The sequence below is a fragment of the Chiloscyllium punctatum genome, chromosome 29 (genome assembly GCF_047496795.1).
Source record: "Chiloscyllium punctatum isolate Juve2018m chromosome 29, sChiPun1.3, whole genome shotgun sequence".
NCBI classification, from domain to species: domain Eukaryota; kingdom Metazoa; phylum Chordata; class Chondrichthyes; order Orectolobiformes; family Hemiscylliidae; genus Chiloscyllium; species Chiloscyllium punctatum.
Genome location: NC_092767.1, coordinates 80808181 through 80820534, shown reverse-complemented (window position 1 = coordinate 80820534; position 12354 = coordinate 80808181). Strand labels below are relative to the sequence as shown.

At 50.2% G+C, this 12354-nt stretch overlaps 1 protein-coding gene across 5 annotated transcripts in view; it reads right to left on the bottom strand.

The window, feature by feature from the left end:
* Window positions 1–745: 745 nt before the first annotated feature.
* The window catches only part of LOC140454655 (latent-transforming growth factor beta-binding protein 4-like), a 146803-nt gene continuing 135194 nt past the window's right edge, over window positions 746–12354 (bottom strand). For all 5 annotated transcript variants that reach the window (XM_072549581.1, XM_072549582.1, XM_072549583.1 and 2 more), the window contains 5 exons: window positions 11767–11910; window positions 7120–7272; window positions 6465–6959; window positions 5758–5907; window positions 746–3033 (listed from right to left, as the gene is read on the bottom strand). In XM_072549581.1, the coding sequence (XP_072405682.1) occupies window positions 2879–3033; window positions 5758–5907; window positions 6465–6959; window positions 7120–7272; window positions 11767–11910 (1097 nt within the window). In that variant the 3' untranslated portion in view covers window positions 746–2878. The remainder of the gene's footprint in view (window positions 3034–5757; window positions 5908–6464; window positions 6960–7119; window positions 7273–11766; window positions 11911–12354) is intronic.

The window sequence follows — 12354 nt, the reverse complement described above, 5'->3', positions numbered from 1 at the left end:
TCTACTTGGTCTCTGACTGAGCATGAGAGGGAGAAAACAATGTTAATGTTAAACTTCTGGGTTTGTTAGGCCTGAAGTTAACAGATTAAACCCCACAAGGATGCTACATGTTTCCTGGGTCTTTACATCGCAATAAAAACTCAATCGAGGAAGGGCAGAAAATGAACACAAGCAAAGATCCACTCAACTAATATCGTTAATCAGCAACGCTGTTCTTAAAGAGTATTAGTTCCAATGTTAGGATCTGAGTCTGAAGCAGTCTAGACAACATCTTGCAGGAAGTGTGGGGGTTAGAAACTGGATTGGAATCCAGAGTGGAAGCTAATGTTAACCCATAAAATACCAACCATCCAACCAAGAGATAAGGGAGAATTGTGAAACTATTTCAATAAATCTGGATCTATTCATTGGCAGCAGAAAGCAAAGTGACCACCAACATTGTTGGTTGTTTAAAACTCCAACTAACTTCACTCACGGTCCTTACAAAATCTGCCGCCTCAACCCAGTCTGGCCATAACTTCACTCCATTTCCTCATCAAGTGGCTGAGTAAATCAACTCGCCAGAAACCACAAGCAGTAGCAGAAAGCCCATTAACTTGTCACAGTAACTCGGCGTGAATAATAAATTCGTACTGTCTACATCCTGAAATCAAATGGGAAAATAACATCTTGCCAATGTTAAAAATCTCCCTTGATCTTTGTGATGCGAACAGATCAAATTCAGCTTCATTAAAAACTAAAGCAATATTTTGGACATATTTTATTTTGGCTTTTAATGTGAGCAGATTAAAAAAAACATTGAGAAACAGTACAACAAACCAAAAGTGTAAAAAAATGCCCTCACTATTCATAAACATGTAGAAAATATGTAGCTTTATAGCAAAAGTACAAGAATATCAGTACCACAATCACAAGTGGCAAAGCTTGTGGGATATTTGATGAGCTGCCCAACAATATCTCAGCTATTCTAAATTGTGGCAAAATGTGGACAAGGCACAGTGTGAGACCAAGTTCATCGATCGCATAAAGAGCCTGACCAGCACAGATTGTGGAAAGCAAACATGGAGAAACACCCCCACACCCCCTTTCATATTGAAAACTATCGTCTCAGTTTTACTCTTTCTGGATTTTGTTGGGAACATTATTTCTGGAATCCTTTCCAAAAACCGGTTTGGCTCCCAATGTTTTGAGCTCAGCACAGAGAATGTTACGAAAGAAATGTAAATTATCTTTCCTGCAGGAACAATATGAGTGCCAAGGACAAGAACAGCATTCTAACAGATCGAGCCACGATTAGGGAATAGGGACTGTGGGTGGGCAAGAGAGAGATAGGTTTGTCTCAATGCTGCTGATTTATTTGATGCTGTTTTACACAGGGATTAATGATGAGATTACCCATCTGGAAAGTCATCACTTTGTTCCTTATTCTGGTCTGCTAGTTAGATAAAAGTGATAATATTAAGTTTAGGATTGGTTGTGGTGGTATAAATATATGGTCATCTTTGAATAGGGGAAACAGAGGGAAGTTGGCTGATGAAAGTTCAGCAGCCTCTGAGGCAAGGTCATGTATTTAACTGTTGGACCCATGGTTCATTATGGAAATCCTGACCCCCATTCATCTTTGCAAATTGACTTGCTTTGAGAAGCCAAGGTGAAAATGCAAGATCTAACGTCTAGATTCACTGTTTGAAAAGAGGAGAAAAGAAGATGAAGAAGCAGAAGGTCAGGAAGGAGCAAGCTTAATTGGTCAGAATCTCAAGATGGACTCAATATGGATTGGAGGGACAAGGAATGGTATCATTTTACAACATCATGCTGTTTTGTAGAAGCTGCCCCATTACACATCATAGGAAGATGAGCACTGAGTCAGAGAGAGAGTGTGATTAGAAGCAGGTGGGATTTAAAAAAAAGGTGTCAAAAGAGCATAGAGATGTTCACACTTTTGAATCAAGTTCCAGGATCCATTCTCAGTGATTAGAACTGGGGGAAATGTCAGGTCAGGTTATTTTAACGAGGATTAATCTCAAAAGCCAATCAGATTATGGCAAACTTTACCATCTCTGCAAGACCAGTGTTTCAGTGATCTCTCTGTGAGAGGCTGATGAACTACTGCCAAATCACGTTTCTACCTGATGCTTACTTTGCACGACCTGATGCTGTTGGATGTTTAACATCCCTTGGGCTAGAAGGAGGAAATCAGTGCAGTCTCCCACACCTCATCACCATCCAGTGTACACCACGGCCTATTGGGTCATTCATCATGGTGCGCCTTTCACTGCTGATTAGCTTATCACCTTCACTGTCTCAGAGTGAATGAGAGGCAGAGTGAAGGATTGTTGTGGTGCTGGGTACAGCAGGACAGCACAGGAGGGAAGGAGATTTGCAGGTGGGGTTCTTTCGGTTTATCTCCCTGTTAAATTTTACAGTTACTCAGTCAGAAAAATTATTATTCTGAGGGGTAGGATCTTCTCAGGGATAAGGCAACACAGTGACTGGCAACATTTTATAAAATCAGACTAGTAGGTATTTCAAATGACACCTGGAGCTTTAGAAATATGTGCTTTTGTGATTGAGAAAGTCATCCCAAATTCCTCACTACGTGAGGGAATGGGACTGAATCTTCCAACCATTTGATTGAAGCTCAACAGATCCTGCTTAAAGATTTGGGAAGAGAGCCTGAATGGCACAATTTCAGGGATGTCCATCAAATTTCATGGGGCTGGGCATTTATTACATTCCTTCCCTGGTGTTGTCCAATATCAATTAAATAGCAATTAAATAAATACCTTCCACCCTCTTATTCTACAACACTCCCCTTGTCTGATAAACATGGAATTGATTGCTAGTCTGAATCTTTGGTTTCACAGGCCTGCTCTCCTCATGCTCTCCGCTCCACTGGGACACAGTAGTTGGGTTGCCGTGACAACACGTAACCCCGTAAGCAGATACAGCGGTAAGAACCATCGGTGTTTGCACACTTCGCATTTCTACACAGTGTCTTCGGGTCATCCACCTCATCACATTCGTTTATATCTATGACCGATAGACAAAGTTTTAGTCTGGAGCAAGGGAAACACAGGAAATACAGCATTCGAAATGCACCCTCCCCATCCAAGACACCTCCCCCAACAACCCTCCCAGACCACCCAGCCAACACTCCCCACACAAGCCACCCACTCCACCCCACTGCAACACCTCACCACACAGCCATTCTAGACCACACATCCCAGACAGCCCCTACCTACAAACCCCACAGACCACACCTCTAACCCCACCCAGATGCCCCACCCCAGACCACCCCACACACTGGCTCAGTGGCTAGCAGGGAATGTTGTTGAAGGGAGGGGGAGAATCCAGTCCCTTGTTGGTTCTGTGCCAGAGCGAGGGAATATTCCATGTGAATCTGGCTCTGAACTGTCTCCTCCGCCTCACTCCTCTAGATCAGGCATTCCTGTCCTCACAGTCTCTATAACTATACCAAACCCATGCCTCAAATTTACCTTGCCTCCCCCAATGTCACAACCCAGTACCACATCAGCCCCCATCCTGAATAAGATTTCTGCCCCTTACTCATTCCAATAGACCCCCTCCCCCAGTGTCAACACTCTCACATTTCTGGATGTAAGTTAGCTTGCTGACCTGGAAGGTTTGTTTTCAGACGTTTCGTCACCATGACCAGGTAACATCATCAGTGAGAGTCTCCGGGTGAAGCGCTGGAGGTATATCCCGCTTCTCTAATTATAGGTCTTGGTTTCTTAAAGTGGGGGATGTAATTTCCATTTTTTTTAATGGAAGGTAGATGGGGTCTAAATCTGGTTAGAATGCCATGCCTCTAGGACTTCTCATCTGTGTCTTTTTTTGCCTGTCCTAGAATGTATGTTATATCAAAATTAGGGAAGAGCTGGGAAATGTGGATTGAACACAGCTATTTGAAGGGAAGTCCACATTTGAGATGTGGAAGGCTTTCAAAGATAGGTTAAAGATAGTGCAGGATAGGCATGTGAACCATGGAAGCCAAGAGGAAAAGGGAAGTGTACATAAGATCTAGGCAGCTAAGAATAAAACGGGCCCTGGAGGAATATCGGAAGAGTAGGACAAGTCTTAAACAAGGAATCAAGCGGGCTAAAAGGGGTCATGAAATAGCTTTAGCAAGCAGAATTAAGGAGAATCCCAAAGCCTTTTATTCATATATAAGGAGCAAGCGGGTAACTAGAGAAAGGATTGGTCTACTAAAAGGTAATGAAGGAAGGCTGTGTGCTGAACCTGAGAGAATGGGTGAGATTCTGAATGATTACCTTGCATCAGTGTTCACTGAGGAGAGAGACATGATGAATCTTGAGATTATAGATAGAAGTTTAATTAGTCTGGATCATGTTGGCATAAGTAGGGAAGATGTGTCAGGTAGGCTAGAGGTTATTAAGGTGGACAAATCCCCAGGTCATGCTTTCACAGTGAGAGGTGGAAAGTTTAAGGGGGATACACGCGGCAAGTACTTCACACAGAGGGTGGTGGGCATCTGGAACGCGTTGCCAGCAGAGGTGGTAGAGGCACCTTGACAGATGCATGAGTAGGTGGGGAGCAGAGGGATACAGATGCTTAGGAATTGACCAACAGGTTTAGACAGTACATTTGGATTAGCTCAGACTTGGAGGGCTGAAGGGCCTATTCCTGGGCTGTAAATTTTCTTTGTTCTTTGTTCTATGTATGTGTTGTCCCAGTCAAAGTAGTGTCCTTCTTTGTCTGTATTTATGGAAGCTAGTGATAGTAAGTTGTGTCTTTTGGTGGTCAGGTGGTGTTCATGTATCCTGTTGGGAAGTTTCCTGCTAGTTTGTCCAATATAATCTACATCAAAGACATATGAGAAATGACTTCCAGACTACTCAGACACCTTGGCATCATGGTAGCCCACAAACCTACTAACACACTTCAACAGTGACTAATGAACCTGTAGGATCCATTAGATACCTGCCAGCAAAACTAATGTAATTTACAAAATAACTTACAAGAACTGTAAAAAAGAAGAAACATACAAACTAGCAGGAAACTTGCCACCAGGACACATGAACACCAACAAGTTACCAAAAGACATGACGCACTTTAACTAGTTTCTATTAATACAGACAAAGAAGGACACTTTCTCTGAGACAACACACACATCCTGGGACAGGTGAAACAAAGACATGCAGGAGAATTCTTAAAGACATGGCATTCTAACCAGAACTCCATCAATAAACACATCGACTTAGATTCTATCTACCTTCCCTTGAAAACAGGAACCAAAAATGATATCACCCACCTTAAGGAACCAAGACCTATAAATAGAAAGGTGGGACACACCACCAGCGCTTCACTGGAGACTCACTGATGATGTTACCTAGTCATGGTGACGAACCATCTGAAAACAAACTTTCAAGCTCAGTGAGTTAACATACATCCATATCATCAACCTGAGCTACAATTCTTCTCAAAAATCGCTAAGTCTCACGTTTCTTTCTGTACCCTGTGTCCATAACCCCCCCAGTATACCCAGGACCATATCCCTTCCATGGTACCTGTGCTTATATCTGCCCACAACCACCCTACCCCATGTCCATATCCTCTCCAGTGCACCTGGGGCCCATATCCCAACCCACAGTACCCAGGGACCATAATCTCCCTACTGTATCCAGGACTATAATGCTCACAGTGTGCCCATTATACCTCCACCCCGTGTTGGGCCCATATTCCCCCACCAGACACAGGCCCCGGAGCTCATACCGACACACGCCATTTTGGTCATGTCGAGTTGATAACCATCATCACAATGACAGGTGAACCCTTCAGGGACACGGATACATTTCCCATTCACACAGCCAGTCAGGATCCCACATTCCTCAGCTTGCAGACCCTCATAACGCTGGAACTGGTCTGAGAATCAAGATGGACAACGTTAGTGTGTACATTATTATCTGGTTTCCACAGTTCCTTATTTAATTTCAGTAAATTATTAAAGCTGTCCTGCGTTTGTCAATGACGTGAATTTCCTGAACCTTCATCCAGCTCAGTGCCGGCTGCAGCTGGAAGCAAAGAGCTTACCACAGAAATACAAACTGTAAGTGGTCGGACTGTGATAGTCTGAACACATTGTGAAAAATCCTGACCCAGGGATAAGCATGAGATTGTGTCCAATGGCAGAGGAGAGACTGAGAGGAGGACAAGGCAGTGGTAAAAGGAAAGGAGGGCAAGAAATGGGGTGAGGGTGGGGGAGAGTAATGGGAATGAGGAGGGTATTGGGGGGGAGTGAGACTGAAAGGGGATTGAGGGTGGATGGAGGGGAGATGAAGGGATTGAGAAGGAGATAGAGGAGTGGAGTGGGGACTAGTAGTGTTTAGTTGCAGAAATGAGGTACGTGAAAATATTTAAGGAGAGATGAGGTGAGGGAGCGTGCATATAGGTCAGTGTCAGTGACTGGAGACATTACTTACTGTCATATTCTTCATTGCTGCTGACAAGGAGAGGGAGGTTGGGAGACTGGAATTCTGGAGCAGCTTGGACAGGTTCCCGGGGCTGGTAGTGATGCCAGGGCTGGGCAGACTCTGAGTCAGTGACACTTGTGTGGATGCTTCGGGTGTTGTAGCCCTGTCCCAACTGCCTGCTTCGGGGCTGGTAGCGACGTCGGCTGGATGAGCTCTGCCCCCTGTAGGCCGTCCCAGAGCGCAGCTGGCGGGAGTCGTACGGTGGGCGCCTAGGCAGGGAATCCCGTGGCAGGAACGGCTCACGGTTTGGAAGTCTGTAATCGCTCCCATCTCCAATCTGGGGTGGAATGGGGACATACTCTCGTGGGCGATAACGACTGAGGGAATCTGGAGGGAATTCAGGCCCAATTGGCAGCTCATAGTTTTCATATTCCAGCCCTTGAGAAAAGCCCTCATCTTCACTCAGAGGTACACTCAGGTAATTACACAACTCATTGTGATACTCTGTGGAGAGAGAGAGAGAGAGAGAGTTTAGTGTCCGAAACTCAATCATTCATCATTCTCACATTCAGGCATCTCATCCTCTCCAAAAGCTGACCCTCACTTTGCTAGGGTCATAGGACACATGTCCATAGTCGGGGTCAGGGTCAGGGGTCAGAGTTACCTGAGTTCCTGTCAGGGCAGAGGGCGCAGTCCATTCCCCAGGCTTCTCCATAGCGGCAACAACATTCTGTGTATGTGGTCTGTCTCTCCAGGAAAGGTCGCTTACACAACAGGTTAACAGTCACCTCCTGCCAACAGAGAGCCATGTGCACATCTGTGAGGGTGGAGGGATGGGAGGGACAAGGGGGAGGGAGGTAGAGGGAGAAGGAGAGAAGATGAGGGAGAGGTAGTGAAAGAGGGAGAGGAAAGGGTGTGGTGGGAAAGGGGGTTAAGAGGGAGGGAAAAGGGGGAGTTGGGAGGAAAGGGGGAGAGGGAGACGAAAGGGGGAGAGGGAGAGGAAAGGGGGAGTAGAGTAGGAAAGGGGGAGTGGGAGAGGAAAGGGGGAGTGGGAGAGGAAAGGGGGAGTGGGAGAGGAAAGGGGGAGTAGAGTAGGAAAGGGGGAGTAGAGTAGGAAAGGGGGAGTGGGAGAGGAAAGGGGGAGTGGGAGAGGAAAGGGGGAGAGGGAGAGGAAAGGGGGAGTGGGGGAGGAAAGAGGAAGTGGGGGAGGAAAGGGTGAGTGGGAGAGGAAAAGGGGGAGTGGGAGAGGAAAGAGAGAATGGGAGAGGAAAGGAGGAGTAGGAGAGGAAAGGGGGAGTAGGAGAGGAAAGGGGGAGTGGGGGAAGAAAGGAGGAGTGGTAGAGAAAAGGGGGAGTAGGGGAGGAAAGGGGGAGTGGGAGAGGAAAGGGGGAGTAGGGGAGGAAAGGGGGAGTAGGGGAGGAAAGGGGGATTGGGAGAGGAAAGGGGGAGTAGGGGAGGAAAGGGGGAGTAGGAGAGGAAAGGGGGAGTGGGGGAGGAAAGGGGGAATGGGAGAGGAAAGGGGGAGTAGGGGAGGAAAGGGGGAGAGGGAGAGGAAAGGGGGAGTGGGGGAGGAAAGGGGGAGTGGGGGAGGAAAGGGGGAGTGGGAGAGGAAAGGGGGAGTAGGGGAGGAAAGGGGGATTGGGAGAGGAAAGGGGGAGTAGGGGAGGAAAGGGGGAGTAGGAGAGGAAAGGGGGAGTGGGGGAGGAAAGGGGGAATGGGAGAGGAAAGGGGGAGTAGGAGAGGAAAGGGGGAGAGGGAGAGGAAAGGGGGAGTGGGGGAGGAAAGGGGGAGTGGGAGAGGAAAGGGGGAGTGGGAGAGGAAAGGGGGAGTGGGAGAGGAAAGGGGGAGTGGGGGAAGAAAGCAGGAGTGGGAGAGAAAAGGGGGATTGGGAGAGGAAAGGGGGAGTAGGGGAGGAAAGTGGGAGTGGGGGAGGAAAGGGGGAGTAGGGGAGGAAAGGGGGAATGGGGAGGAAAGGGGGAGAGGGGAGGAAAGGGGTAGTGGGAGAGGAAAGGGGGAGTGGGGGAGGAAAGGGGGAATGGGAGCGGAAAGGGGGAGTGGGGGAGGAAAGGGGTAGTGGGAGAGGAAAGGGGGAGTGGGGGAGGAAAGGGGGAATGGGAGAGGAAAGGGGGAGTAGGAGAGGAAAGGGGGAGAGGGAGAGGAAAGGGGGAGAGGGAGAGGAAAGGGGGAGAGAGGAAAGGGGGAGTGGGGGAGGAAAGGGGGAGTGGGAGAGGAAAAGGGGGAGTGGGAGAGGAAAGGGAGAATGGGAGAGGAAAGGGGGAGTAGGAGAGGAAAGGGGAAGTGGGGAAAGAAAGGAGGAGTGGAAGAGAAAAGGGGGAGTAGGGGAGGAAAGGGGGAGTAGAAGAGGAAAGGGGGAGTAGGGGAGGAAAGGGGGAGTAGGGGAGGAAAGGGGGAGTAGGGGAGGAAAGGGGGAGTGGGGGAGGAAAGGGGGAATGGGAGAGGAAAGGGGGAGTAGGAGAGGAAAGGGGGAGAGGGAGAGGAAAGGGGGAGTGGGGGAGGAAAGGGGGAGTGGGAGAGAAAAGGGGGAGTAGGGGAGGATAGGGGGAGTAGGAGAGGAAAGTGGGAGTGGGGGAGGAAAGGGGGAGTGGGGGAGGAAAGGGGGATTGGGAGAGGAAAGGGGGAGTAGGGGAGGAAAGGGGGAGTAGGAGAGGAAAGGGGGAATAGGGGAGGAAAGGGGGAGAGGGGAGGAAAGGGGTAGTGGGAGAGGAAAGGGGGAGTAGGAGAGGAAAGGGGGAGTAGGAGAGGAAAGGGGGAATGGGAGAGGAAAGGGGGAGTAGGAGAGGAAAGGGGGAGTAGGGGAGGAAAGGGGGAGTAGGAGAGGAAAGGGGGAATAGGGGAGGAAAGGGGGAGTAGGAGAGGAAAGGGGGAATAGGGGAGGAAAGGGGGAGTGGGGGAGGAAAGGGGGAATGGGAGAGGAAAGGGGGAGTAGGAGAGGAAAGGGGGAGTAGGAGAGGAAAGGGGGAGTAGGGGAGGAAAGTGGGAGTGGGAGAGGAAAGTGGGAGTGGGGGAGGAAAGGGGGAGTGGGGGGGGGAAGGGGGATTGGGAGAGGAAAGGGGGAGTGGGGGAGGAAAGGGGGAGTGGGAGAGGAAAGGGGGAGTAGGGGAGGAAAGGGGGAGTGGGGGAGGAAAGGGGGAGTAGGGGAGGAAAGGGGGAGTAGGGTAGGAAAGTGGGAGTGGGAGAGGAAAGTGGGAGTGGGGGAGGAAAGGGGGAGTGGGGGGGGAAGGGGGATTGGGAGAGGAAAGGGGGAGTGGGGGAGGAAAGGGAGGAAAGGGGGAGTGGGAGAGGAAAGGGGGAGTAGGGGAGGAAAGGGGGAGTAGGGGAGGAAAGGGGGAGTGGGAGAGGAAAGAGGGAGTAGGGTCGGAAAGGGGGAGTGGGGGAGGAAAGGGGGAGTGGGAGAGGAAAAGGGGGAGTGGGAGAGGAAAGGGAGAATGGGAGAGGAAAGGGGGAGTAGGAGAGGAAAGGGGAAGTGGGGAAAGAAAGGAGGAGTGGGAGAGAAAAGGGGGAGTAGGGGAGGAAAGGGGGAGTAGAAGAGGAAAGGGGGAGTAGGGGAGGAAAGGGGGAGTAGGGGAGGAAAGGGGGAGTGGGGGAGGAAAGGGGGAATGGGAGAGGAAAGGGGGAGTAGGAGAGGAAAGGGGGAGAGGGAGAGGAAAGGGGGAGTGGGGGAGGAAAGGGGGAGTGGGAGAGGAAAGGGGGAGTGGGGGAAGAAAGGAGGAGTGGGAGAGAAAAGGGGGAGTAGGGGAGGATAGGGGGAGTAGGAGAGGAAAGTGGGAGTGGGGGAGGAAAGGGGGAGTGGGGGGGTAAGGGGGATTGGGAGAGGAAAGGGGGAGTAGGGGAGGAAAGGGGGAGTAGGAGAGGAAAGGGGGAATAGGGGAGGAAAGGGGGAGAGGGGAGGAAAGGGGTAGTGGGAGAGGAAAGGGGGAGTAGGAGAGGAAAGGGGGAGTGGGGGAGGAAAGGGGGAATGGGAGAGGAAAGGGGGAGTAGGAGAGGAAAGGGGGAGTAGGGGAGGAAAGGGGGAGTAGGAGAGGAAAGGGGGAATAGGGGAGGAAAGGGGGAATAGGGGAGGAAAGGGGGAGAGGGGAGGAAAGGGGTAGTGGGAGAGGAAAGGGGGAGTAGGGGAGGAAAGGGGGAGTGGGGGAGGAAAGGGGGAATGGGAGAGGAAAGGGGGAGTAGGAGAGGAAAGGGGGAGTAGGGGAGGAAAGGGGGAGTAGGGGAGGAAAGGGGGAGTAGGGGAGGAAAGGGGGAGTGGGAGAGGAAAGTGGGAGTGGGGGAGGAAAGGGGGAGTGGGGGGGGAAGGGGGATTGGGAGAGGAAAGGGGGAGTGGGGGAGGAAAGGGGGAGTAGGGGAGGAAAGGGGGAGTGGGAGAGGAAAGGGGGAGGAAAGGGAGAGTAGGGGAGGAAAGGGGGAGAGGGAGAGGAAAGAAGGAGAGCGATGGAAAAAGGGGAGTGGGGAGGAAAGGGGAGAGGGAGGTAAAAGGAGGAGTGGGGGAGGAAAGGGGGCGTGGGAGGGAGAGAGAAGAGAGTCAGAGGGGTAGAAGAGGAAGAGTGAGAGAAGGTGGATATGAGGGAGGGGGAGGGGAGGGTAAGGGAGTGAGTGCCATGAGGGAGTGGGGGTTCAAGGGAGTTGGGGAGGGGGCGAGGAAGAATGGTCAGAAGGACAGAACAGAACAATTAAAATTGTAAAGCATGAATCTAATTTGCTGTTCCCTTGTGGATTGTGCTCAGTGATCTGGTCTGTGAATCTGTGAGCCCAAGTTCCAAACCACCACATGGGATTTATGGAATCTGGGAATTTCAATCTGCAGTAAGTGACCCCTGTGTCCTTCAGACTGATCCAGCTGTGATTCCAGTCTCAAACCTCCCTGATTACAATCACAGAACCCCACTCCCACAATGACCCAGTGCCACTCGGAGGCTTTGATGGGCATGATGTTGGGAGTCCATCGTCCTCAAACCCAGGAGGTGGGGGCGTGGGGGGGATCTTGGAGGTTGAGTTCCAGGGAATGGAGCCCCAATCCTGCCCCTTCTACCTTGATGAGGGAGAGGGATCATAGTCTACAGTATCTGGGGAATCATAACGAGCATCTGGTTCAGGGACAGATCGAGAGGGTTCATTATCAGCATTTGGATCAATGATGCTCCGAACTGATATCCAGATCAAGGGGTTTCAGTATCAGCATCGGATCAAGGGAGTCCTGTGCCAGCCCCCAGATGAATAGGACTGTATTCAGGGTGGAATCCCTGATGTTTCTGTCTCCCATACATAGGCTAACACCAGTGCAAATTTGGCCACTTACCAAACTGCTCACTGCTGTTTGAGATGCACCGCCGAAGTGTCACATCGAGAATGAGAGGAGGTTGACATGAACAGTAATAGGATCCAATTGTGTTCACACATTCGCCGTTATCACAGGCTGTCTCTTCCTCACACTCATCATTATCTGTCAGGGTACAGGGGAGACAGGCACGTTGAATCTAGGACAAGCTGTAGGAGAAGCTGCTTCCCCATTCTGTGTAGGTACACTTCTGAGCTACAAGACTTGGGGGAATACAGTCCAGCACAGAGCCAATTGGCTTCTCAGTAACACACTCTGTCTGTCTTTCAGTCAAGTGACTGCAACTCCAAATTCTACTTCAACACCCCCTCCCCACCCACCATCCCCTCCTCTCATTCCAGCACCACACCCTGTACCCAAATCACTGAGGGAACATGGATTGGCATCAGGACAATCACAAGATGCTGTGTGGCTGGCTCTTCAAATTTATGATGGCACGGGGTCAGGTCAATCAACGATGATCCATGGAATTCTCAAACTGTCTGGCCAACAACTCCTCAAATTTATGGTTAGTGAAGGTCCTGAGGCACAAATTTTCACAAATCAGGA